Consider the following 25,484-nt stretch of genomic DNA (forward strand, 5'->3'; position numbering starts at 1 on the left):
GAGCACAAGGTGACCATATGAAGGGACATCTCTCTTGCACTGCCCATTCCATTCACACAGGTTCCTCCGCCGGGGCACCAGGGCCACCTCCTCCCCCGTGGCACCTGTCCCCCCTCGGCGAGGCTGCGTCCTGCAGTCCCTGGTGCGACAGCTCCGGCTGGTGGCTGCCGAGGGCTGCACACAGCGCTGGCATGGAAACGCTCAGGAGAGGGAACACGGCTGTGCCAAGGAAACGCCTGATCTTCCTGATGGTGTCCATCTCCCAAACCGCAAGGGACAGGAAACGTGGCAGATGCTTTTGTGGAACACCTGACGTGCGTCAAACGCGCATCGCTGCTGCTTTCCACAGCGCAACGAGGGCACGGATTTAATTACACACCAGCTCTCCTAAATCAAGGAGAGAGACAGTTGAAAATAGGGTGGAAAAAAACCCAACATTTAATTCAATTTATTTAGCAGCATCTTTATTGCAACAAAGGTTTTGTAATAAAACGCAGCAAAACTAATGTCTCCACTTTACATGATTAAAAGCCATGGAGCTCGGGAGGCGGGAGGGAGGGAGCCCAATAAACCCACTGGAGTGAGACATGCAATTCTGTTAACGCAAACAGCAGGCACTTCATGTTCTCAAATTAAACACCTGAACTTCTACTGAGCAGAACAGCCAAGGAAAAACTGCAGGAAGAGCTCTCTGCCCCTTCCAAAGGGGCACATGGAAAGTCTCTGCAGGGTTCTGGCACTCAAGGAAACAGGCAGCCCAAGGCAGGGGCCTCACCTGGCCGAGGTTTCGCTTTCTCAGACTCTGTTATTGCCTGGGCAGGGGTTGGGTGTCACGGCAGCAGCAGGACAGCCGGACACACGGACACACAGCAGCACAACCCACTTTTCCTGGCAGGGAATATGGGCTGGAACTCGCAGTATGAGAATTCTCCCAGCATTTCCTACCCAGTTTTCAGGCCCAGGTGCTCCAGGGTTAAAGTATTACCACACTATCCCACTCAGAAAGTTTTTCCATAGCCTGTTCCCAAATGCCACTAGGAAGTAGGGAATGCATTTTCCATTCTAATATAATTGCTTGGCGTTTTGAGCTCATTTTTCCATTGAGTTTGTAAAAATTAAGCAGTTCTGGGTAGATACTAATTTTACTGTGTTCTGAATAAAAAGAGATCATTGAGAACAAAGGGAGGTGGGGGTGAAACCCAACAGCTTTGCACATCCCACACTCACGAGGCATCACTGGAAGCTGCACTAAAATGGGGTGAAAAACGTGCTTTCACCAGGAACAAAAACAAGCAAACCCTACCACCTCAAAAGACAGGAAACTGCCTGCACCAACACGCAACAACCTCAGCACTCAGATCCCCATATTTCATATATGTTCCTAAACATATGAAAACATTCACCTCAAAGACACCTGTGCAATTAGAAATCCACCATGCAAGGAAGGCTCAGTCCTGCCCCTGCTCAGAGCAGGGTTCCTCCTGGAGGCAGAGGACAGGGACATACCAACCTCTGGTTTGGGAGCCACAGCAAAGGCTCCTCCTCACACCTTTCTGCACCACAACCTCCCTTGCAGGTGCTCCCCCAGGATCTCACAAGTTCTGCTTAAAACTCACGTTAACCAAGAGATTTTTTTTAACGTGCAGGAAGCCACAAAGTGCAATCCCAAATATCAAACAGGCTGGAAACCTCCTTGAGTGACATTCCCACCTCCAGGACTGTAAGGTCCAGCCTTGTCCTGGTCCTTGGCCAGACCGACACTTCACCATACGAGCTGCAGGAATACCACTACCCCCCAAAATAAGGATGCAAAGTCCCTCAGCACTAACACCTTCCTACCTCTGCAGTCTCCATCTCAACAGGGCCTTTCTTCACTGGGAATTTAGTTGGAATCAGGCTTCATCTAAGGCATCTCTTTTGCAAGAACTACAAAACTCTGGTGATAAATCCTTCCAGCAATTCCACAGGATAAGAGAGCATGGGGTCTTAAAGTGCTTAACTACAGTAAAAAGAGAAGAAAATGGTAGGAAAGAAAGAATACATAATTTATGTTGCAAAACAGAGCAGTTACAGTATATTGTACTTTAACGGGTTTTTGATGTATATATATTTAAAACAGTGGAAGGATGCATTACTAAAAATTCTATGTCAGCACTTACAATCACATCCAAACCTAGCCCGGTTTACTCACGTAATGTTTAGTTCTTCAGTCCCCCAAAAAAGCACTGTTTGATGAAGGCCATTTTTGTTCTGGTTTTTTAAACAAAATGATCAATTTCATCTTAAAAATGATTTACATTTACATTCAAGGGTAATCACCTCTAGAAAAAGAACAAAAACACCCCAAAAAAGCAAGTTAATTTAATATTGAACAAAATATAAATAACCTTGGGAAAGGTGAATACTATCCATGGGTAATTTTATACATATATGTATATATGAACAGATATAGATATATGTATATATAATACAGCATAAACACGTAGGGAACACGATGGAATTCCAGAGGAACAGCTTATTTTTGTCTCTACCCACTGTTGTGTTGCACATGTGCTCCTCTCTCGGTGCTGACTGTCACACACTCCCCAGGGATGCTGCCTTTGCTTGAGCCACAATTAACAGCTAACAGAAAACATTCCTGGAGCTGGGCTCCTCCCTGCCAGGCCCTTCCCAAAACCAACCCGTTATTGACCTGCTAATGGTGCTTTAACCAATCCACTTGTGATCACTGCCATCTGAAAAGCAGAGCCCGAACCAAGGCTCCCCACTGCGGAGGAAACACTCCCTGCACGCCTGCTGCCTCTGGCTGCCCTGTGCTCCCAAAAACCAGATCCTGTTCTCACACACGGCTTTTACAACCGTGTAACTGCCCCAGCTCCCCTTGCTTTGGTGCACATGCCCAGCAGTTCAACTGAAAAACGATGCAGTTTGACCCGACACAGCCAGGCTGTGTTAAATCCCAGAGCTCTGGGATCAAGATGAACAGTACAAAATCAAGGAAAGTACAAGGTTACAACATGTGGGGTTCTAGGAGCGTAAACACCGAGAGTGATTCCAGATTTTCAGCAGATGAAAAGAAAATCGTGCTCTGCTTGTCTCTAGCACCAAAACAGAAGGAAAATGAAGTTCTTGGGTTTCTAAGAAAACCATTAAAACTTATCAAAGTCTCAGAAGCAAGTCCCAAAGGGAGAATTTTCTGGATTAAAGAGAATAATCTTCTGTGGATTTCTATCCTAAATTACCTGTTGCCAGTTAAAAGTGCCTTCACACACTTAAGTTTTTCAGCCAAGCCTGCTGCTTAGTTAAAACCTCAGTAGCAAAAACACAACTGGGACTGCAATTCCTTGAGGGTTACCTGAAGCTGTACAAAAAGGGGGTTCTCAAAGACAGCATTATCATCATCATCATGCACAGTAGTGCTAGAAAGGACCCAGGAAGAGGGGACTGGACAGGGCATGAGCCTGGGAAACAGCCCCTCAGACATGAGGAAATTCAACAGAACAGTTCATATTGCCTCACATGTAAGGTCTCTGACACATCCTCTAGAGACCTTGGAGTCAGAGTATTGAATTTCTAAATTGTAACAGAATGCATACACCTATGACATGCTGATGTGAGGGTGAGGAAGGAGTATTGCAAACCCAGCTCCAGAGTGAACATCAGGGAAAAATCTCAACGGGATGCACTTTGAAGCTTGTTTGAAAGTTTACAGTTTCTGCTTTTTAACTTAAGTTAGTTCGCACCTCAGAATAAAAGATTGTTATGCCCATATCACAGTAAAGTATCAATTCACTTCTCCACTGAAATCAAGTACAATCAGGATAGGTTCTCAAGCTGCTGGAAGAGAATGATTTACTCTAGGGGAGAAGGAATCAAAGAATCTGGCATCAACTGATCTGAATCCAAACTTTAAATATGTTAAGAGACAGCTTAAAAGTCTTTCTTCTTAAAAAACAATTAACATCTAGACAGGGGATGTGTCCAACTTGTGACCACCTTCTAAGGAGTGAGACACATCCCTTTTCACAAAGCATAAGAGCTATATGATAGCATTTAAAATTAATAAAAGTTGTAACCATTCAGGTAAAATTCTTGCTGTGTAGTGAGTAAATCATCCAGTATAATGTAATAAGATACCAAGGAACACACTGTAAAAATACATCAATTATACCATAATGCTTTTAAAAAGTGAAGATCTGGTGCTGTAGAAGTACGTTGTTTTCAGTTTCAGCTCGTCCCCCAAGAGAACACCCATGGTACTGTACTATACCACAGACATTGGATTTTATTTACAGCTTAAAGTTTAATAACTAAAGTCGTTAGATCACCGTACTTTAATTTCCTGTATGGCACCAAATTTACTTTTACAAAAGTGTCTGTGAGGGTGTGCACGTGTGTGTACGTGTGGCAGGCACCAGAAAGCAACGTTCCATCCTATTTTCTCTAGTTTCCTACACCTCCCTGTGCGGAGAGCGGCCGTGGAGCAGCGTTCTCAGGTCAGTCACATGGCCTTCATGGCAGCAATGTGAGAGCCCAGGTTCTCCTGCAGGTAATACAGCAGGTGCAGTTCGTAGTGCTCCCCCGACTCAGGGACCCTGATGCTGTGTCTCTCCTGAGGGTAGATCTGAAATGGGAAAGAAAGTTGTAAATATCCACGGTAGTTGAAGGTGCCAGTATTTAAATCAGTCCCAGAGCCACGTTCCAAATGTCCATGGAACGTCCTTGCATTAACTCTGCACCTGCACTGACACACCTCATCCTCCACTCACTGGAGGGGATCAGCCTGCCTGAGCAGAGGCAGCTCCTGACCAGAGCACATTCCCACTTTGGCAGTGATCCCTGGGCTCCACCTGCACTGAGCCAGCAGGGTTTAATTAAATGCAGAACCCTGTTCCATGCTGCATGAACACTGCTGCACTGCCTTCCAGCTGCAGAACCTCAGGAGCAGCATTAACTCCTTATTTGTCCAAGTTTTGTTAATTCATAAAATTTCAACGTTTTAAAAAAACTGCTTGGCTCAAATGTTACGATTTTATCCTAAAATTCCAAGGTGTCCAGCACAGCAGCACAGCCATGGTACAAGTTCCAGTTCTGCACTCCTCCAAAACACACATGTTACCTTTACACCCTGGTTCTGGCCTTACCTGTAGGTCATAGGGTTTCCCAGCTCTCACCAAAAAGCTGAGCAAAATACTGGTGTGTGCAAAGTGAACGTTCTCATCCAAGAATCCGTGTAGCAGCAGCAAACGGTTCGGTCTGGGAAAAGCAAGAGACAAACAGCTCTAGACAGCATCCCACTCATTTCACAGTCCACACACATCCCTATAAAAACACCACCCAGAAAATTTGCATTGAAAGCAGTAATTTCACAGTTGTAAACTGCTCTGGATAGACACATTTCTCAAACCTGTTCCTTCCCCCTCTGAAAGTTCTTCCTGCACATGCGTATTACAGTCAGACCTTTTATCTGAATATCTTATTTATTTCTCAGCAATGCTTCCTAGCTTGGACAATATGAGCCTTAAACTTTGCTGATTGTCAGCTCTTTGGCAACAGAGCCCATGGCTCCCTCTTGCTCTGCTGTGCTGAGACAGCCTCAGAACATACAAAAACATCTCAATCAAATAATTTTTGTTTAGCTTAATGTGGCCCTAAAGTGCTAATCAAATTGAAGCTATGTTTGTCATTTCTTTAGACACAAAACATAATATCAAGGGCTACATGAAATAATCTGTGATTATGGAAATGCTCATTTGAATATTAAATTTATTAATGTTGGGTATCGTTGGGGTTTTTTTTAAAATATTATTTAATGTGAGCATTTGTGATTAGAGAAATACTAAGAACAGGGAGAGAAAAGTGTGTCTGTGGGGCTTGAACTTTCCTGGTAGGTAAAAGAAGACAAGAGCCAAAAGCAAACTTACTCAGAAGGGAACTTCTCAGCCTGCATGGCCACGGATCCCAGGTAGTAGCCCTGCTCGTTGTGCTCCGGGTGGCCCATGTAGCGCTCCGTGTATCCAGTGTCGTAGAAAATCCACAGCGTGACGGGGGCTCCAGCTATGGCCACCTGCCAGTGCCATGGAGAGGGGAATGACAACACTGCCCTGCCCCAGGCCTGGGAATGACAACAGAGCCCCCTGACCTGGGAATGACAACAGAGCCCCCTGACCTGGGAATGACAACAGAGCCCCCTGACCTGGGAATGACAACACTGCCCTGACCTGGGAATGACAACAGAGCCCCCTGACCTGGGAGTGACAACACTGCCCTGACCTGGGAGTGACAGCAGAGCCCCCTGACCTGGGAATGACAACAGAGCCCAGACCTGGGAATGACAACAGAGCCCCCTGACCTGGGAATGACAACACTGCCCTGACCTGGGAATGACAACACTGCCCTGACCTGGGAATGACAACAGAGCCCCCTGACCTGGGAATGACAACACAGCCCAGACCTGGGAATGACAACACTGCCCCCTGACCTGGGAATGACAACAGAGCCCCCTGACCTGGGAATGACAACACTGCCCTGGCCCCTGACCTGGGAATGACAACACTGCCCTGACCTGGGAATGACAACACTGCCCTGACCTGGGAATGACAACACTGCCCCCTGACCTGGGAATGACAACACTGCCCCCTGACCTGGGAATGACAACACAGCCCAGACCTGGGAATGACAACACTGCCCCCTGACCTGGCCACGTCCTTCCCTTCACCCCACTCTAAGTGTGGAAGGAGCAAAGCAAATCCTCGCTGTCTCTGCCCCACTTCACACAGAGCACACCTCAGCTATGATCCATGCATGCTGGAAACCAGGAAGAGCCTACAAGGAAATTGGAAGGGATGCTGAGGGAAGTGGATTCTGCGAGGTTTTGTGGCTTTGGGTCCATTTGCATGTCTAACAGAAACACCTCCCTAGGACTCAGCAAACTGCCCTGCAGAGCTACCACCAGCTTGCAGAGAGGCTCATGGAAAAAAAGACCCAGAAAAAAAACCTCACCACAAAACCACCTAAAGCCCTTTAGCAAGGCAGGTGTTTGTAAAGGTAAAAATACAGCAATTGTTAAGGATTGAGACAAATAATTATTAAACATCCCAGTAATATTAAGGTTGGGCTTAAAGAAAGCAAGAGTAACCACAAAGAACAAAACACATCTCAAGGGCAGTAACCAGCTCTTCCAACACCTCTACTCAAAGGCAGTCTGGCTGTTTATTATAGAGGTCTAAAGTCAGGCAGGCACAAGAACCTCTCTCCAGTACCTCTCCCTGTCCCCAGGCTGTCCTCCTGGCTGCTTCAGAGCACACTGCTATGCAGCAGCAGGGGCAATTTGATCTGGGAATAGATCAGTCTGCAAAGGAACCACTCTCTCAGGGCCAGAAAGAGGGACGATGAGGAGGAGGTGTTGTTTTTCACCAGGATCGTTTCCCTTACCTGGTTCACAACACAAAGAGCTCAGCTGGCACTAAGTGGGCAGCAGTTGACACTACCTAAGGTACTTTCAGCACAGGTGACCTGAGATAGGTAGCACAGCTAAGTCATCGCAAGCTCAACAATCCAACAGTTGTTAGAAAAGCAACTTCTCTCTGAAGTCACCCAAATAGAAGAGTCTTGAAGAAAACAGCCATTGCACTGTGTCCTAACTTGTCTAGAGCAAGCTCCAAGGTCTTCTGTGCTGTGACTACCAATGGAAGTCACTCTATTAAAGGAAAAATTCTGTCTGCACCACCAGAGTAGTACTCAATGCATGAACATACCCTGAAGATATCTGACCTCTGTGTTAAAGCCATTAGGGAGAGGTAGCCTCCGTAGGACCAGCCGTGGATGCCCACACGCTCCAAGTCGATGAAGTCGTACTGTGATGCCAAATACTGCAGCCCTTCCACCTGGTCATCGATTTCTATCTGTCCCTGGCAGGGCAGAGACAAAGTTCTGTTAGTGACAGGCAAAAGTTACGTTCTCAGGATTGCCCAAGGTAACCACCTTCAGAGCTTTGATACTCAGGAGCGATCCATGCTCAGAATGCAACTGTCCTGCTTCATGTGAGCTGCAAATTGTATCTGTGAGGAGTCACTGCCTGGTGATGAACCACCCTGTGTCAGCTTACAGCTGGTTCACCTCAACCCATGACATTTTATCTTTTCCATCAAGCATCTTTCCTCCCTCAACTCTCACCTAATACACACTTCCTGTCCCCAAACCTTGGGAGTGTCACACAGGCAGTGTGACCTGTGCCACAGCAGTGCTTCAGTGCTGCCACTCAAACCCATCTGAGGCTGAGAAGAGAGCCAGACTCAGAGCCCACTTACCATTTTGTATTTAAAGGCTCCTTCAAACTTCAGCCCTCGGTGGCAGGAGCCCCTGTTGTCGATGACAACGACAACATAGCCTAAAGAGGCCAGAGTGTTCAGTCGGAAGTACTTGATTCCTTTAAACCGGTTGTTCACCAGCTGTACCTGCAATACAAGAGCAGCACAGGATCCAGAGGTCACCTCTTAGTCCAGTTTCAGATGTTTATTTACATTTACCTTCCTTTAAATGCTTGATACAATTTTATAATCTAAAGTTGTCAAGATCCCTATTCCCTGGTGCAGGATTCCCTTTCCCTGCTATGCAATAAGCTCTACTCCCAGTAAAACAAGTGTCACAGGCATGAAAAGCTGAACTGAGGTGCAATGAGACAACCGGAGGGGAGGAGGAGACAGAACTGGGAACAAGGACTACCCAATTCCCTTTTATCCCAGTTCCAGCTCTGCTACTCCACACCTGTCCTCAGACAAGTGGCAGTGCCTGGATCCACGACCTGGGAACAATGAATCCTTACAGCACCTTTGGCCAAGCACCTGCTCACCAAACAGGCAAAATGCCACCTGCTGCCCTTGGCACAGAGCAGGAAGTGTTCCTGCAGGAGGGCAGGGGAGTGATCCCTGCCTGCCCATCCCACTGCTCACCAACTCACCTGAGGGCCTCCATAGATGAAGAGCACTGTGGGGTACTTCTTCCCAGGCTGCAGGTTGTGGGGTTTGTACATCATTCCATACAGCGTGAACCCCGTGGAGCTCTCAAAGGAGAACACTTCAGGGGGAATGTAATCAGGGAGAGGACCTGCATGGGAGGGAAGAGAGAGCCTGGTTTTAACAGGAATGGATGAGGAACAGAGCTCTGCTGCACTCCTGTGACCAGTCTCTCTGCAATCCCAGTGGAGCTCTCCCACACTTTCCAGTGGGTGTGGCTGGATCAGAGACTGGGAATGCCCCAGCCCTAGGTGAGCTTTCTGAGCCCATCATTCCCATCCCTGCTCTCCTGTGAATGACAGTAACTCTTCTCCCCTGACACAGCCATTACAGATGTGCCATGCTTTCCTAATCCCACTTGGGACTTGCTACATTAACACATGGAAAGCACAGGACATGGAGAATGCCTCAGGGAAGGAGAAATGAAAGGAACAGAAATCCAGTGGAAGATTATAGCCCAAGAGCTGTCTCATGAAGACACGAGCAGTAGGCAGCAGTACACACTATTTAAGAAGTGCACCTCCCTCCCCATGAACAGTCTTTAGCAGGCACATCACACAGAGAAGTCAGCGCACTTAAATCCCTCCCTGAGCTAAAACGGGCAGGAGAAAATTGGTAATTTCCACTCTAAATTTCTTCATGGTCTGTTTATATCCATTTGTTGCTGAGCTGAAAATGTCCCTCCTGTACTTCACAGAACTCCTCACACAAGCCTGACTTTCAGAGACAAGGCTGGTCAGCCACAACAGCAAATCTCAGGCAAGCATACGCTGGGTATCTTTTATCCTGGGGTCCTGCTTGTCCTTTTCCTCTTCCTCATCCATGCCATTACCTGCTGAATCTAAAATGGTAGCCCAGAATTCCTTAGTTCTATGAGCTGCATCATCCTCTGATCCTGTCAGCCGGTACAGTGACACACAGTGGGGGTTCTTCTGATTGCTGTACTTGCTGATGAACATGTCACAGTCCTGGGGAGAAAAAAAAAAAAATGCTCTGAACTCCTCAGTGCAGAGCCACAAACAAGTGATCATTTCTTTTGCATTTAGGTCTTTCAGAAGATGTTCATGGACCACATTAAACCAGAAATCTGAGCACTTTTGCTTCTGAAACACTACAGTCCTTAACACTCCAAACCCAAAGATACACCTGAAAATCCAAGAGTGGCATGAGGAGCCTGTCACACACCTTCTTCTGAGCCATGAATTCCCAGCTGGATTCCTGGAACTCTACCCAATGCTGCTCTGGTGATCGCTCTCTAGTACACTGCAGGCAGAGAGTCAGGCTCAAACAATTCATCCTGGCTCCTTTTGCCTGAAGTGAGCTGGAGGGCAACGGAACCGGGAAGTCAAGTCTGGTTTCCACGCTGGTTTTACACACTGACTGTACAATGTACAGGAGGGCACAACACAGCCTAACATCTGCTTTTGTTATACATCAATACTGCTGAGTGGCAGGACAAGCCTGGGCTGAGGCAGAGCAGCCCAGCAAGGCACAGATACCTGGCTGACACAGCAGGCGTGCGAGTAACCGCGCTCTGTCAGACGCTTCACCTCCCCGGGGTTCTCGTAGTTAACAACGTACAAGTGATGCTCCAGAGGTGAGTCCTTTGTGCCTTGAAAGTACACCAGTTTTTTGGCTTCATCCACATAGATCTGTCACGAACAAAAGAAACAGCACATCCCTCAATGTCCAGCTCTACCACCTCGAAGTGTTCCCCACATCCCTCCTGCCCCACTTCCATAATGCTGAGCTGGAGCCCAGCAATCTGCAAGGGATAAACCAAACAACTGTTCTCACTGTCTGCAACTCTTGTCAGTTTGATTCAAATGATCCAAGAATTCATCCAGCTCAGAGCTAGAAGAGCAGCAGTTTGGGGACCATTCCTTCCCTCCTTGTGCAAGCTCACAAGTTACGCAGAACAGAAATGTTGTGTATTTTGGCTAAAACCATACTGGATTAATAGATTTATGCTGATCTCTCCGAGGGACCATCTCCCTGCAGTGTGTGTGTGGCAGGATATCCATGAAGCAAGAGCAAGACTTACGTTGGATCCATGTCTGCCAAGCACTTCCCATTCCCCACTGGTAATTGCTATCTCCTCTTTGATGAGGCACTTGAAGTCACCTGCAAATAGCCAATAGACAGAGATTTTTATTTCTAAAAGTATTTTGTCACTTGCACAGAAATAAAGGTTTTATACTGAACAATAGGCAGGCAAAGGAAATATGCAAAAAAAAGCTCTGCTTTTATTAGATTACTTCATTTCCCTTAGAATGAGGGAAGATGTAGCAAGAAAAAGAAGTCAGATCCATTCAGAGAAATCTAATCAACCCCCAGATATAATGCTATGTAGGGAAAAGACCCACAACAGTTGCATGAAACTAGGACCTTAATAAAATTATGAGTATTTTTTTTTTGTGCATACAGATTCTAGGAGGTGCCTTCAACACACACTAAGTAAGATAACTATCACAGCATGAAACTGTGAACTTAAGAACACATGCTGTGGAAAAAACCACTCTGGGAGCTCTGCACACAGCAATTTCCTGCATCTGAGCAAGACCAAGTTCCAGCAGCGAAGAGGAAAAGCCAATTAAGTCTCACAGCGTCACAGGGAGCTTGTTTCCCATCTGGTTTTTGGAAACTTTTCCCTTTAGTCCATACGGAAGCATCGGGGTTAGAACTAAGGCACGCTGAAAACAGAACAATCCCTGTACAATTTCCAGAGGAATGACCGTACACTGCACTGCCTTCCTGGACAACAGCAGAAGTTTCCAACAAGACAGTGATTCCTGCCAGCTGGAAGGACATTTATTTCCTCACTGGTCAGCAACAAATGCCCAATTAAAGCACAAGAATAATTCCCCTTACTGGGAGCAGGGAGGCCTCCACAGGAGCGTTTGTACTTGCTCTCCTTCAGAACCGAGGTGACCTTGTACAGGTGCCGGAAGCCTGTTTTGCACTCAGAGGCAAAAATGAACTCTATCTCATCTTCATGGCTTTGAGGGAAGACATGGAAGATATCATGGATCTGAGGAGACAGAGCAGTGGGTTGTTGTTACCAGCAAGACTCTGGCACTGCAGTCACACAAAATGTGTTCCTCTTGCTGCTCAACACAGACCACACAGTCCAGGGTAACTGGGTGCAGCGCTGTTCCTTACTGGGAGAACCAGTTACACTTGGAGCCAGGAGCCTGTGCCACATTCCTGCAGCTCCAGCTTTCTGCCAGTCTAACTCTATATCCTGACCACCAAACTAATTAAGTTTTTCTGTACCTGCCCTTTTAGCTTAGACACAGAGGTGGGTCCAACTCTGCACCCCTCTATCCTGTGCTGCCTGCAAGTGAAGGATTATTTAAAGAAGGATGAGCTGACATCATCTTCCCACTCTTCAACGTGTCAGCTCTTGCTTCAAGGGACAATCTTTGGAGGACTTGGGAGTATTTTTCTTCACAGTATGAGCTGCCAGTCAAGAACCACTTCAGACAGAAAAACTAATGGAGAAAGGGAAACTCACTGCACCATCCTGAAACGAAACACTTAGTAAGGACAGAATGTGGTATCTAAGAGAGCACTTGCTGTGTAGGGCCCATTCACTGAAAGGCTTTGTGTAAATGTTCTCTGCTGAAAGATGCAACTATGTGCCAGTGATTGATGCTCCCAGGCACACCTCCAATGGGATGTCATGCAGAGACGGATCGTAATGTGCAGCAGTGTGAGCAGAGGCAGTTTACAGCAGTGACCAGGCACACCCATGACTGCTCTCAGCACAGGCCTGCAGTTCACCTCCCAGAACATCACACCCTTAATCTGTTTCACCAGACCAGATGTGGTTCAGGAGGGGTTCAATGCCTATTAGGTGACTCTCAGGATTTTTCACCCAGTGTCACCTTGATCCATCTTTGTTGCCTGAAGAATATTTCATCTGGTGGCACTGCCGGTGCTAACAATTGGCACCAAGAAGCGGGAGAGTGTTGGTGACCGTGTGGGTAAGGGGCTGCCTGGGAACACCAGAGCCCTGGGCTCTGCTCCTGGCTCTGAGTACTGCACCGACTCAAGCAAGGCAGCTCTGTTTCCACATCCTAAATCTGCTCTCTACATCCTGCTTTTTACAGCACAGAACTTGCAAGATGGGATCACTCTCCTCGGCAGCACAGTAACACCAACGTTCAAATTCTTACATTTATCCAGATGTCTGTCGTTTCTTCATAAATAATGAAAGGTGTAACAGAATCTGGTACAGCATCAATAAGTTTCTGTCTTTCCATTGCATCATCTTCTGTGGGGATGAATAATGCAGGAGGGATCAGGACTATCTGAAGCCGGGTTTGGGAGCGATCCAGCAAGATGGACCAGATGCTGTTGAGGACACAGATATTAGAGAAAATAACATGTAACCATGAGTATGAGACAAGTCTGAAAGTCTCAGCAGCACTAGGAATTTTGAGGGAGTCAAGAATACTCATTTGCGGATTAAGTCACGTGCAAAATTTCACCCACATAAACAAATCTATTCCATAATACAAGAACGTATTTCGCTTCATTTTAATATTGCATAAGCACTGCAAGTTCAAAAGTTTAACTCATTCTGTTCTCCCCGATTTGAATTGTGCTTCAAGGGAGAAAGAGAAGAGAAAAATCAGAGGGAATAATGAAGCAGAAAAAAATTCAAATTGAAATTTCACGATGCTTGTGAAAATACTATCGTTGGATCTACACCTGGCAGAGAATAACTTTGGCACCCAAAGGGACCAGCAACAGCCCCTGCCATATTCTGATGGCTTTATACGTAGCTCCAACAGTAATTCTGCAAAAAAACCAGGATAATATAGCAAACATGTGCCTGGATTTCTTCCACATTTGGACGGGAAAGAAATTGAAAAGGTGAAAGCCATCTTTAGATTCAAAACCTGGAGGAGTGCACTTCTGGAAAACCACGGAATCATCTGGGTTGGAAAGGACTCTTAAGATCGAGTCCAAGCATTCCTCCAGCACTGCCAAGCCCACCACTAACCATGTCCCCAAGTGCCACATCTACACAGCTTTAAAGTCCCTCCAGGGATGGTGAATTCCACCACTGCCCTGGGCAGCCTGTGCCAGGGCTGGACAACCCTTTCAGTGAAGCTTCTGGTGAGTTAGAAACACTGTACTACATCATCTACAGGGTTAAAATGACATGCAAATGTAAGTAGCACTTACAGCAGGTTTTCTGATCAGTAAGTCTGGTCAGCAAGGATGGTCCAGTGGTTAGGGCGCTAGCCTAGGGCCTGGGGGACCTGGGCTCATTTCTCTCCTCAGCCACAGACTTCCTGCGTGACCATGGCAAGGCACTTAACCTCTCTGGGCTTCAGTTCCCCATCTGTAAAATGGGGATAATAGCACTGCACTCTCTCTCACAGGGATGCTGAGAGGACACACACATCAAAGGCTGCGAGTGCCCAAACCCAAAGCAGTAGGGCCAGGGAGCAGAGAAAGACACAAGGAGGGCTCTGGTTTGGCTTTTGGAAAAATGGTTCCCTTTGCACAAACAAGTTGGTAGCAATGTAAAAGTGAAAGCAGGCTTAAGCTGGAAGAAGACAGAGACCACTACAATCTGCTTCTGACTGTTCATGACCCCAAACCCTCTGAGCAGAGACAGGATTAACATACGCACTATTTTCCTTCTGGCGTCCACCCAGCTCTAGCAATGTACTCTACTCCTTCAAAGAGGATCTCGAAGGGCTGAACTAGCTCTTTATCCACAACATCTGCAATCTGTTGACAAAGCAGCAATTCAGTGACACTGAGATGAACCCCCACAACCAGTTTTTCATGCACGATGAGAGGCCTGGACACAGAAGACTTTTTCTGTGCAGCTTATGCAATTTGGATTGTTCAGCCTTTGGAACACAGGGGACTGAACCCCGTCTGTATCCAGACCCCAGCACAGCAGGAGAGCTGCACACAGCCAGGGCTGGGACCAGAGAAATCTGGATGCTGCTCACAAACACATCATTCATCTCATACAACTCATTTGAATTCTCAGTTTCCCCATGTAAAGGGGAGGTGATTTATACTAGGATGTTTTGTAGGGTTTTCACAGATAGGTGCTGAGCATCCTGCATAACACCCAGTTATCAGTGTGGTTCTGATCCATGAAATGCAGTGCTGCAGTCTGTCCCTGCTGGGACTGGGAACAAGTCCCAGTGGTACCCAAAGGGTCCTGAAGGCTTTCCCTGCCTTTGCTGGCTGACACCAGCATCACTATCCCAGCAGGTGACTGCTGATGGCTGAAGTAGCTCTAGAGTTGGGAGAATTCCAATAATTTATGGCTGTTAATGCATCTGTTTGATAAGATTAATTTCCCATCTGTCCAAAGATCTTGGACTGGGCTGTGGAAATTTCTGCATCTGTTTGAAAAATCCCAGGGCAAAAGCAAAGTTCATCTCTTTCCATATGTTCATGCTTTTGTAAGGTGATATACTGTGTTTGCAATCCAATTTTCCCAATATCTGCAGCCAATCAAGAGATCAGTCACATAAGAAGGTCTAACCATCCACACCTACAATACTCTGCTCTGCAGCTGAGCTCACACACCAGTGGTAGCAAAGAAAAGCACAGCCTTGAGAAATACTGCTGCACACTGAGTATCTGCACAGGAATGAGCCAAGGGCACTGCCTTCAGAGAAGCCAGGAAGCCATCACAACCAGGAAAGTTTCTTTGTACAGAACTGGGAAATGAATTTTACCAAAAAAAAAAAAAAAAAATCACAGCAATTAAATGTATTTGGCAAAGAAACAGAACACAGACTTACTCTGCCTTCTGCATTGATTGTCACTTCAGAGATCTTGAAAGTGACCTTTGGATTTGCTGTACCTATAAAAACAGATGTTAACAGTCAGGCATCAATTGTTTGTTGTCCATTATTGTGGTGTTATTCATACAGGACTGGAAAAGGCAAGCAGCAGAATGCTCTTTGATCAAATAGCCTCCCTGCACGTCTGAGAGACAGCACAGAACCAGGCAGGGAAAAAAAAAAAAACCCTGCAGATATGAGGAGATTTAGAGGATGTAATCCTGCAAAGTGATCAAGAGCCACACTGCTGTCCCAGTCAGTCTTTTCTCCCAGTCAGTGGATGCATTTACGGGGTGGAAGTAAATGCTTAGGAGTGACTGGGACAGCAAAGCAACCTTTGGTTCATTGTTTGGCTGTTATTCCAAAGTGGTTTGGTGTTATTCCATAGGAAGTGATCCAGTGCTAAAGAGCTTCTGTGAAAACTAAACACCTAAAAACCTACTGCCATTATGATAATAAAGCCACATATTGTTTAAGGGATTTGGGCTTTGGTTAGCTTGTTTTCTTTGCATTGAATAGAGCCATGGCAAAATATTCTCAGAAATCTGAGCGTCCACAAGCACCAAATAACCACGAGGCGTCACTTCTTGCTTCCCAGCTTCACATTGAGCCTTTCTCTATAAAGACTTGTACTACCTGACACAAGTAGTAAATCAGGAAAAGCAGAAAATCAGCTCTCAGCAGGTCTGATTAAATCCCACTTCCCTCCTTCCAATGACACTCCACTTCAAGCCTGCCCTCAGCCCTTCCCTGCTGAAGCCTCCAGATCATCCACTTTTTGTGCAAATGTGACCGCAGGTGGTTTTCCTGGCAGGCTGCAGCAGGACAGGTTTGGTGTTTAAAGTCCACAAGCAATCCTGGAGATCAGAGTCCTCCAGAGTTCCAGAGAATTTGAAGTGCCAGGGCACTGCCAGCAGCTAAACAGAAACCCTCCCCAAACCACAAAAGGTTGTAATTCTGGGGCTGCTCCCTCAGAAACACTGGGCTGTAACAACAATCAACTCTTCAACAACTCAGGTCTTCCAGGGTTCACTTCCCAGAGAGTGGCTCAAACAGTGACAATGAGAGAGGTGTTGACAATGAGGCCAACTCCTGACACCACATGGCTGCAGTATCAGCACAGGCACCAGTCACTCACCCAGCCCCCAGAGCAGCTTCCCCAAACACATTTGCACCACCTGGACACAAATTCAAAGACTACTCAACACCTCTCTGCTCTAGGCTTGGAGAGTCACTGCTGTCAGGCACATGGAATAAAATCAGTGTTTTCCAGAAACAGGGATGTGACGTTTTAGGGTCTCACCAGTTTTGGGGTACCGGAAGGAATCTGTTCTTCTTGTCTCCAGCATGGGTGATGTGACATGGATAATTTCCACCTCTGACTCATCGTTTTCTTCATAAAGAATTTGAAGAACTTTACCCCCATCCAGTGCTGTGAATGAATTAACATTACAGAATTACAGAACAGAATTATCAGTCATTGCAGGCATCAGTATTGTCTCAGGGGCACAAGCAGATTGGAAGGATGAAGAAAAATCCAATAAAGCCTGTGATTCATGTTCCATTAAGCAAAACACTGAGACTCCTACAACTCCCACCACTGTTGTGAGAAAGGAAGTCTCTCCCCCAGGGCTCACAAGGCCCCTGTAACCTGTCCCCTGCTGCAGACAGCTCCAGAGGAGGTTATTTCCAACTTGACTAAGGATAAATAAGAGCAAGAGAGAGGGACTGGACAGAGCCTGTCAGACACTCTGAACCCCCACACTTACTGGGCTGTGCCTTTGGGCACCACCAGTAGCCAGTGTATCTGTCAAACTCCTCCTGCAGCACAAAAGTGGCCACGCCAGCAGATTTTGGATCCTCCTCAACGTTGGCCAGTTCTAAAAAAAGACACCAAAGAATTAGTTCATGATGTGCTGCGGAACCAAACCAGTTCTGCACTTTCCCAAACACAGCCCAAGCTCACCCCCAGGGAACAATTACATGATAATAAATCTGACTTCTCAGCAGATTTGTTTTCTGCTTCCAGCCTTCTCAGTTCATATATTTAGGGAGGATTTAATCCTCTCTGACACGGCAACTTCTTTTAGGAAAGGAAAGCCATTCTCTCTTCTTATTTCTACCTAATCAGGCTCTCAATTAGTCAAAGAAAGAAAATGTTCTCTCGACCTGAGTTCAGTGAATTGGAACTACAACTTTTAAGAAAATCAAAACCCCAAAGCTTTCTGAAGAGCTGAAACCGAAAACACAGACATTCAGAAAACTAAAAGCATCAGTTTTTCATTCACTGTACGAACCAAAAGTAACAGACTTACATAACATCTCAACATGATGACATATCCATAGGGCTTCAATATTTTTCCTGTTACCCTGGAGGTAACTTAGCAGCACTCCATAAATAATTATCATCTGAGAAGGAGTCATTGCTACAGCTTATTTTTACTGTACTTACATAACATTTTAATATTAAGCATTTAAATGGTCTAAAGCATTATTATGAAGTGTCATAAATTTCAATTGACAAAAATTTAAATTATATAGTTTAAATACCAAATGAAATTGATTTTTAAAGTGTTTTATCCACAACTTCACATTTTCTTTCTTCCAGGATAAATGCCTAAAACAGAGCTGAAGAGGTTAAGAAGTGAGAACCTAAGTTACTGAGTATGAGAGGCCAGCAGAAGCCCTAGTGCTATTCAGAAACTGCCTAAATTGTTTCTAAAAATCTCAGCAGCCTGATTTCACTGACAGAAACTTTCCTTCAGCTCTATTCCACCCACAGCTTCTCCACTCAGAAAAGGCTGTTCCAGTGAAAAGCAATGTGCTGTGTTTCAGGAGAAGAACCCTTCCATATGTATCCAACAAACAACTTTCTGACAGATAGAACAGTGCAGGGAAAAGAATCATCCAACAGTATCTGCACTACAGAAAGTCTATAAATGTGACAAACAGGGTGAAATAAACAGTGGCCATCACCCCCATTCCAGGAGCCCCTTTAGTGCCATTGCTCAATGCAGTATAGCAAGAACAAGTGCAGAGGAGGGAGAGCAATTTAATTTAGGATGCATTACCATTGTGCACAAACGTCAGCCTCCTTTCTTCCCTGGATTCTATATTGGATATCCAGATGTCATTGCAATGGATAAATGCAATCCAATTTGGATCAGCTGGACAAAGCTTGGGATCCATTCGGATATTCGGACAACTGGTCTCTACCAGAATGGGTCTTAAAGGCTGTTGCTGTTGGGAATTAAAAAATAAAAAAGAAACACAGTAAGATATGATAATCTAGGAGCATATCCACTGAGTAACCTGGATTTCAGAAGACAACAGTAATGTGGACAGAGACTTCAAATACATGTTTAGGGAGGAATCTATTCACTTTACACCCAGAAAAATACTATGCAGATATTTTATTAGGAAAGTTGTGCCTTTACCATGGTCCCACCAGGCCTCTTTCCCTAGAGCTGAGGATCAGCCCCAAATCAGAGGGCAGCTTGTGCAGAGAAGCCTGGCACGCTCTTAAAACCAGCACCCTAAAAGGGGCTGGCAGAACGTGCAACCTTGTCCTCCAAAAGCAACTCAAGATACAGTAAATTACCCCGACAACAGGGTTAGACAAACACCAGACATCTATTATAATAGTAATAAATTATTTCAGCTTTGAAGGCCAGTTCAGCACCAGCGGAGTGAAGGCTGCTTGTTCTGCAAGTTGTACAGTCAAACGGTGTAAAAATCGTGTAACATATCCAGCACTGACCAGAGAACAGTGACCTGGACACTGCAGCCCGGGGACAAAAGTTGTCTCTGATGTGACGTCTGACTCCATGGAAGAGCACAGAGCCTTTTGTTGCTTTTTATGGACACTGCTAGTCATGAAAAATCAAACAAATCTGGTGTCCTGCTTTGCTGCCACAATTTTACCACTCCTTCTAGCCCTGCATCTGAGTTTCTGTAATCATGGAAACAAATCCCTGTGGATAACCCCATTTCCAGGGTTATCAAGGTCACTTCCTGTGCCAGTGCAGTAACTGCTGATGATCTGCTCTTTGCTCTCACTCCAAGCCAAAGGAGGTCCTTGCCACAGCAAAGACCTGCAGAGAGACAGAAGATGAGTAAACTCACGGTGAATCCATGGGGGCCTCCATCTTTCACATGATAAATCCCGCTCCCTGCCTGGAACAGGAAGGTGCCGCTCTCCCTGTGGTAATCATAGGAGGCGATCCCAATGGTGCCGATGCGCTTCCTCTCCCGCAGCAACTCCTCTTCCCGGGAGTACATCCCATAGTCCAGGATGGCCTGAAAACAGGCAGAGAAGCCCAATCAACACCTCTGCTCTGCACGCCTTACCCTGCTTCCAGGAGCAGATGGATGAGCAGACATCCTCCTCCTCCAGAATCCTGCTGCCGGCTGGAAGCCCACTCCTGCTTTGCCTCTGCCATCAGGGCTCGTAGGCGCAGGCCATGATCAGATCCCACACAACTGTAAACTGACAGCCACTCCTCCCATAGCAGGACCAGCATTATTCCCAATACTCCCTGGTACAAGAAAGCTCAGACTGAGGGTCTGTTATTTCTAGAATGAGCAGGAGAGGCTTTGCTCACTTTCACAGACACGCAGTGACGGGTCTGGTGGGAGGAGAGCATAGCCGGAGTTTTACGTCTGGCTGACAGCCCTGGGAAATAACACGGGGAAAAATCCACCTCATCCCATGTGGGGTTTGTCCCACCTCCTCCAGCCTGCCATGGTTGCATGGGATGGGATGGTGCAGGTTTTGCTATGTGCAGCAGGGAAAAGGGAATTCACATTCCAGGGAGTGGGAAAGGGATCCTCTACTCCAGCATGAGTCACGGAGCCACTGACTGATCCTCAGGGAATCATCACTTCCCCTGCAAGACAGCAGGGAAGTGACTGGAGACTCCAGGCTCCCTCAGCAATCCCCAGGATCTCACAGCACAGAACTTGATGCAAATTAGCACTTGCCATCTCTGCCAGCAAAGGAGTCATCCAGCACACAGAGAGGATGGAACTCCAAACACCCAGGAGAAAGCTGTGCTTCATTTTGGGTTGGCATGTAGAAGGAGAATCTTTACTTTGTTAAGAAAATAAACTTCAAATTTCCACAGCAAAAACCCCAAATCCCACGTGCTTGAAGGAAGAAAGAAATCAGGACCCACCGGAAAAAGATCCAGAAGAGGCTTCCAGGAGAGCAGCAGGACAGCAGCTTTGTTTGTGGTTTTGGGAATTTCAGAGTAGAAGAGTGTGTTCTCCCTGTTCTCCCCAGACATTGCTATCGTGAAAGTGAGGTGAAAAAGAAGTATATTAGCTTTCTGTTAATAATCCAAACACTCTCAAAGGATGCCCAGGAACAGTTTCCCAGACCCTTTCCTATCGGTGGACATACTGATGGTCTGTGCATTGCAGTCTCACTCTGGGAATTCCCTGCTTCACACAAGTGCAGATCACAGAGAAGGCAGAGAACAATGACACCCAGGCTTACCCCGTGCTGCTCAAAGCACTCTGTGGTTCTTACTGCCCTTTAATTCCCTAAGTTTTATAAATCAAGGAGGCCTTTTGTACCAGTTCCCCTGTCTGGGATATACAACCTGTGTTTCAAAGGTAACTGACCTTTAGGGAGCGTTGAACATCCCTGCCCTGCTCCTCTCTCAGTGCTATTCAGATTCCTGAAGGCTCCTGCCCAGGCACGTGGGGATCAGCCCAGAAGCAGCCAGGTGTGCCCCAAGGGAAGGCCAAGCCTGACCTACAGCTTAGGAAGTGGCACTTGGGAAACCAGAGCTCATCCCACGGGAATCAACCTCAACCCATCCGTTATGTGCTGGAACTCAGCATCATGCAAGGATTATGACCCCCATCTTGTGACAAAAGGAAAAAGAGCAGCAGTTTTCTGACTCTGTCACTGCACAGCACATGCAAAGACCCTGTGAAACAAACCTGAGCTTAAGCAAGTGGCAAGCAGTGGGGCTAGAACACGGCTCTGGCTCCTAGGCCTTTGCTTCAGCCATTGCTTCTCTCCCTAGTCCAGGCTTTCACGGATTTATGTTCAGCTAGTGCAGCTCCTGACAAAAGCATTCCTCCACCACAAGGCCTGCTCCAAAAAGCCACTCAAAGGGTTGCTCACAGTATCACTTATGGTGCTAAATCACTTCTATCAAGTGAATATTAATTAGTGAAACAATGCACAAGGGAGGCCCTGAGTCCAAGAACAACAAACTACATGAAGTTTTTTATTATTAAGACCAAAAATGTTGAGAAAAGTATTTACTCTTTAAGCTGCCCCTGACCTACGGTGCTCTTTATTCTCTACAGGATTCCTGGAAAACCTGCTCCCTCGGTAGCTGAGGCACAAAGGATTTTCAAAATTACACTTCAAATCTCTGCTTTGGAAGGAAAATTTGAAGGAGAACAAGGTTCCACCCAATAGCTGTAATAAGAGATAGGAAATAAACCTGCATAGCTTTTGGAGGGACAGAAAAGGGACTGAACAGACTTCCAGCATGGGAACATGACCCAGAGGCCACTTCCCAGTTCTTTCCCAGGCCTGATGGGTCACCTCCAATCACACCACTCCCAAGGGAGATTACCTCACAAGTTTTATTGAGATATTATGATCACAATCATGACTTTTGACCAGCCAGTGTGGCCTGGAATCCCTTTTAAGTGCCAGGAACACCCATCTGGAGCAGTCAATCCCAAACAGCCCTGCAGTGACACTGTCACAGCCAGCTCACCCAGATAGTAGATCCTATCGGAATGAGGTCCTTCGGGATCATTTTTCTTCACAAACGTGAAGTCATGAGGAGCTTTTGCCATCATGTATCCATGATACTTCCGTGTATCTGTGAGCAGTTTCCGAAGCTGGCTCCAGGAATGCCTCTCTACATAGAAAGGTTCCAGTTTTGGCTGCTCCTCTCTCGGGATCTGCTCCTCACGACCTGCAGTCTCAAAGATTTCCAGGCCCGGCTGTTCAGTTTCCATGGCTGCTGCCATGTTGCATGTTTCTGGAGAAAACAGAACAGCAGAGCTTCAGCTCCAGCAAACCCTCACTGCACACCCCCAACACACCCCACAGCAAAAATGCTTTAAGAAAACCACTCTTTCACGTGGGGAATAAAACCCACAGCAGAAGGAAGAGAAGTGGAAATATTTTTCTGCTCTGGAAAACAGGCTGGCACCACTCAGCCTTTCAGAAGGGACTACAGACTTCAGAGAGCCACAGATTTATTGCTGTATTTCCCATGCCCACACATACCAACCACTCATTTTAGGTCATGAAGTGGATAAATTCTTCCCCTTTAAGCTCCCACCTGCTTTTTTCCCTCTGAGACCTTCACAAATCACCTCACTACACCAATATCAGAACGGGAGATTAGGAGAGGAGCAAGAGCTGGGACAAACAACTGCTCAGAAGAAATAACACTGACAGCTGATCTGGAACCATCAGGCCACACAACAGGCTTAGGCAGCTCCTGTCTTTATTCCCATTATTCTCCCATAACTTCTTGGGTTTGTTTCTATCTCCTTTCAAACTAAGCTCAGAAGGGTCTAGCAGTGATTAACACTAGCAGTGATCATCCCAATTACAAATATCAGAAGTGGACACATGAAAAAGAGCATTTCCCAAGTGGATTTATCTGTAACACAAGTCTTATCTGCCCAACAGGCTGTTAATTCAGCATGTATCTCTTCCTGCAGTCAGCTGGGCTTTACAAAATGTATCTGAGCTGAAATTGTCAGCCCAGACGTCTGGCAAGAGGAAACCAAGTCCTCCACTGTAAATCCTAGAGCTGAGGGCAGCTCCAAAAGGATCCAAGCTATGAGCTCCTGTCACATAGTTCATTCCTGGAGAGCCCAAGGTGTAGGATTGTCAATCCACAAAGGGAGGGAGGGGGTGTCTATATATAGCATGGAAAGACTGCACAAGTGTTGTGTATGCTGCTGGGGCAGAGCATGTTGGCCTGAGCCTGACAAAACACAAATACAGCCTAAATAAAGCATTTCCCTCGAGCAAACAGGCACTGGAGGATCCCTGGAGCCCAAGGCACAGGCTTGGGCAGCTGGCAGAGCTCCCTGATGGACTGGCTCTCCCATGGCTCTCCAGAGCAGCTGAGACCACCTCCCCAAAGGAATGACAAAGACAGGGTCTGCTCCTTGACACAAACCCATCTTAACACAAATAGTTTAGTTTCACCTTAGTCACAAAGCAGACAAACACGGGTCTTTTTTCTGCTCACACTATTTACAGCACAAAAATCCTGAACAAAAGAGCCCTGTACAACTGGAAGCAGGGTCCAAGGCATGCACTGAACAGTGTCAGTTCCTGACGAGACAGCGTCAGGAACTGACAACAAGCGTTCAAACCTGAATCGCAAATTTCGTTTCATCTGAAGAATTCCAACAAAGAAAAAACCTCCTTTCCCCACCTACCCCCAGACGCTGCTATTTCTTAACCCGAACTATTTCTCGAAGGAAAAGGGATAAAACCCGAAGAGGAGTAGACGTTAACGGGCCAATAGCAGCAGGAACGGCCACTCGGGACGGGAATGTGCCAGGGCGATGCTCCCGGAGGTTCCTCCATGGCCGGCCGCAGGTCCCGGGGGGAACAGCGGGCAGATGGCGGGGGTCCCTCCACGGCCGGGAACAGATCCCGGGGGAGCCTCCAGAGCCGAGAAAGGACCTCGGGGAGGTCCCTCCACGGCCAGGGGCAGATGCCGGTGGGTCCTCCCCGGCCAGGAGCAAATCCCAGGGGAGCCTCCACGGCCAGGGGCAAATCTCGGGGCGCACCTAAGGCCGGGGACAGATCCCGGGGGTCCCTCCGCGTCCGGGGCATCGGCCAGGCCTTGCCGAGGGCGGAAGGCCAGGCCGCCCCGGGTCAAGCCCCCTCCTCCCGCCCACCTCAGGAGTCCCAAGGCCCGCAGGGATCCTCCCCGGAGCGCAGCCCCCTGCCCGGCCGCCGAGGCTCCCCCGGTACTCACGGCGCTCCGCGGCGGCGCTGCTGCCGAGCCGCTCCGCCGGGCCGCTGCTGCCGCTTCCGCTTCCGCTTCCAGCAGCGGCCTCGGGCACCGCGCCGGACCGGCGAGGGCGCTGCCTGCCGGCCGGGACGACCAAGGGCGGGGATGCCACATCCACCCGGGCGCCGGGACACGGGGACCCCTTGCACAGGGACTGGGACAAACACGCACGCTACGCCATGCCCGGGGGTCAGGTCGTGCGACCCCCCCAGTGCACAGGGGCTCTGCCGTTTCAAAAATCGCTTTTTTTTTTCCTCCCCCAAAAAATGTTGACACCTCCACACAGAGATGCTTCCCACAGGGGAAAGGAATTCGCAGTTGTAATAACGGGTGTTAAACTCTGGGCACACTCAGGCTCCAGCAACGTGGGTCCCCAAAACAACCCCAGGCTCCAGAGCTGTGAGCCCCCAGACAAACGTTTCTATATCCTTGAATTTACCTTTGCAAAGCACAGTACATTTTTTCGAAGGAAAATGGTATTTAGACCCCCTATAAACCAGAAAAACTAACTTTTGTGCAGGTGCTCCCTCCTATATGCACCTGCAGGTGGAAGCTCTGGGTCACACTGGGATCTGAGGGCTGGTTTTCCCCACACGCTGCCCCAA

General features: G+C 47.2%; 1 protein-coding gene across 4 annotated transcripts; it reads right to left on the minus strand.

The window, feature by feature from the left end:
• Positions 1 to 444: 444 nt before the first annotated feature.
• Positions 445 to 24,901, minus strand: DPP8 (dipeptidyl peptidase 8). Of its 4 annotated transcripts, none has more exons than XR_005702954.2 (21): positions 24,844 to 24,901; positions 22,600 to 22,869; positions 21,028 to 21,140; positions 19,976 to 20,149; positions 18,922 to 19,090; positions 17,620 to 17,730; positions 17,154 to 17,282; positions 15,809 to 15,870; positions 14,668 to 14,768; positions 13,196 to 13,373; positions 11,886 to 12,045; positions 11,059 to 11,138; positions 10,514 to 10,666; positions 9,847 to 9,982; positions 8,960 to 9,105; positions 8,310 to 8,456; positions 7,758 to 7,910; positions 5,925 to 6,067; positions 5,145 to 5,256; positions 2,536 to 4,624; positions 445 to 1,999 (listed from the first exon to the last, which is right to left on the minus strand). XR_005702954.2 is itself a non-coding variant. In XM_040077082.2 (20 exons), exons 2-20 carry the CDS (start codon positions 22,856 to 22,858, stop codon positions 4,502 to 4,504), a joined length of 2,649 nt encoding a protein of 882 aa, XP_039933016.1. In that variant the 5' UTR covers positions 22,859 to 22,869; positions 24,844 to 24,901; the 3' UTR covers positions 445 to 4,501. The 4 variants fall into 4 exon arrangements, 1 of the variants encoding a protein (XP_039933016.1); XR_005702955.2 differs by having other exon boundaries at positions 2,532 to 4,624; XR_005702953.2 differs by having other exon boundaries at positions 2,388 to 4,624.
• Positions 24,902 to 25,484: the final 583 nt, after the last annotated feature.

This window comes from Hirundo rustica, chromosome 13 (assembly GCF_015227805.2).
Source record: "Hirundo rustica isolate bHirRus1 chromosome 13, bHirRus1.pri.v3, whole genome shotgun sequence".
Taxonomy (NCBI): domain Eukaryota; kingdom Metazoa; phylum Chordata; class Aves; order Passeriformes; family Hirundinidae; genus Hirundo; species Hirundo rustica.

What these genes read in the sequence shown, in the direction of transcription:
- DPP8 (XM_040077082.2), bottom strand. Translation starts at nt 22,858, where the DNA reads ATGGCAGCAGCCATGGAAACTGAACAGCCGGGCCTGGAAATCTTTGAG. An exon ending in CTCTTCTGGATCTTTTTCCG is followed by an intron (nt 20,150 to 21,027) that starts GTGGGTCCTGAT and finishes GCCTGTTTTCAG; the next exon opens with GCCATCCTGGACTATGGGAT. An exon ending in GAGCCTTTAAATACAAAATG is followed by an intron (nt 7,911 to 8,309) that starts GTAAGTGGGCTC and finishes CTGCCCTGCCAG; the next exon opens with GGACAGATAGAAATCGATGA.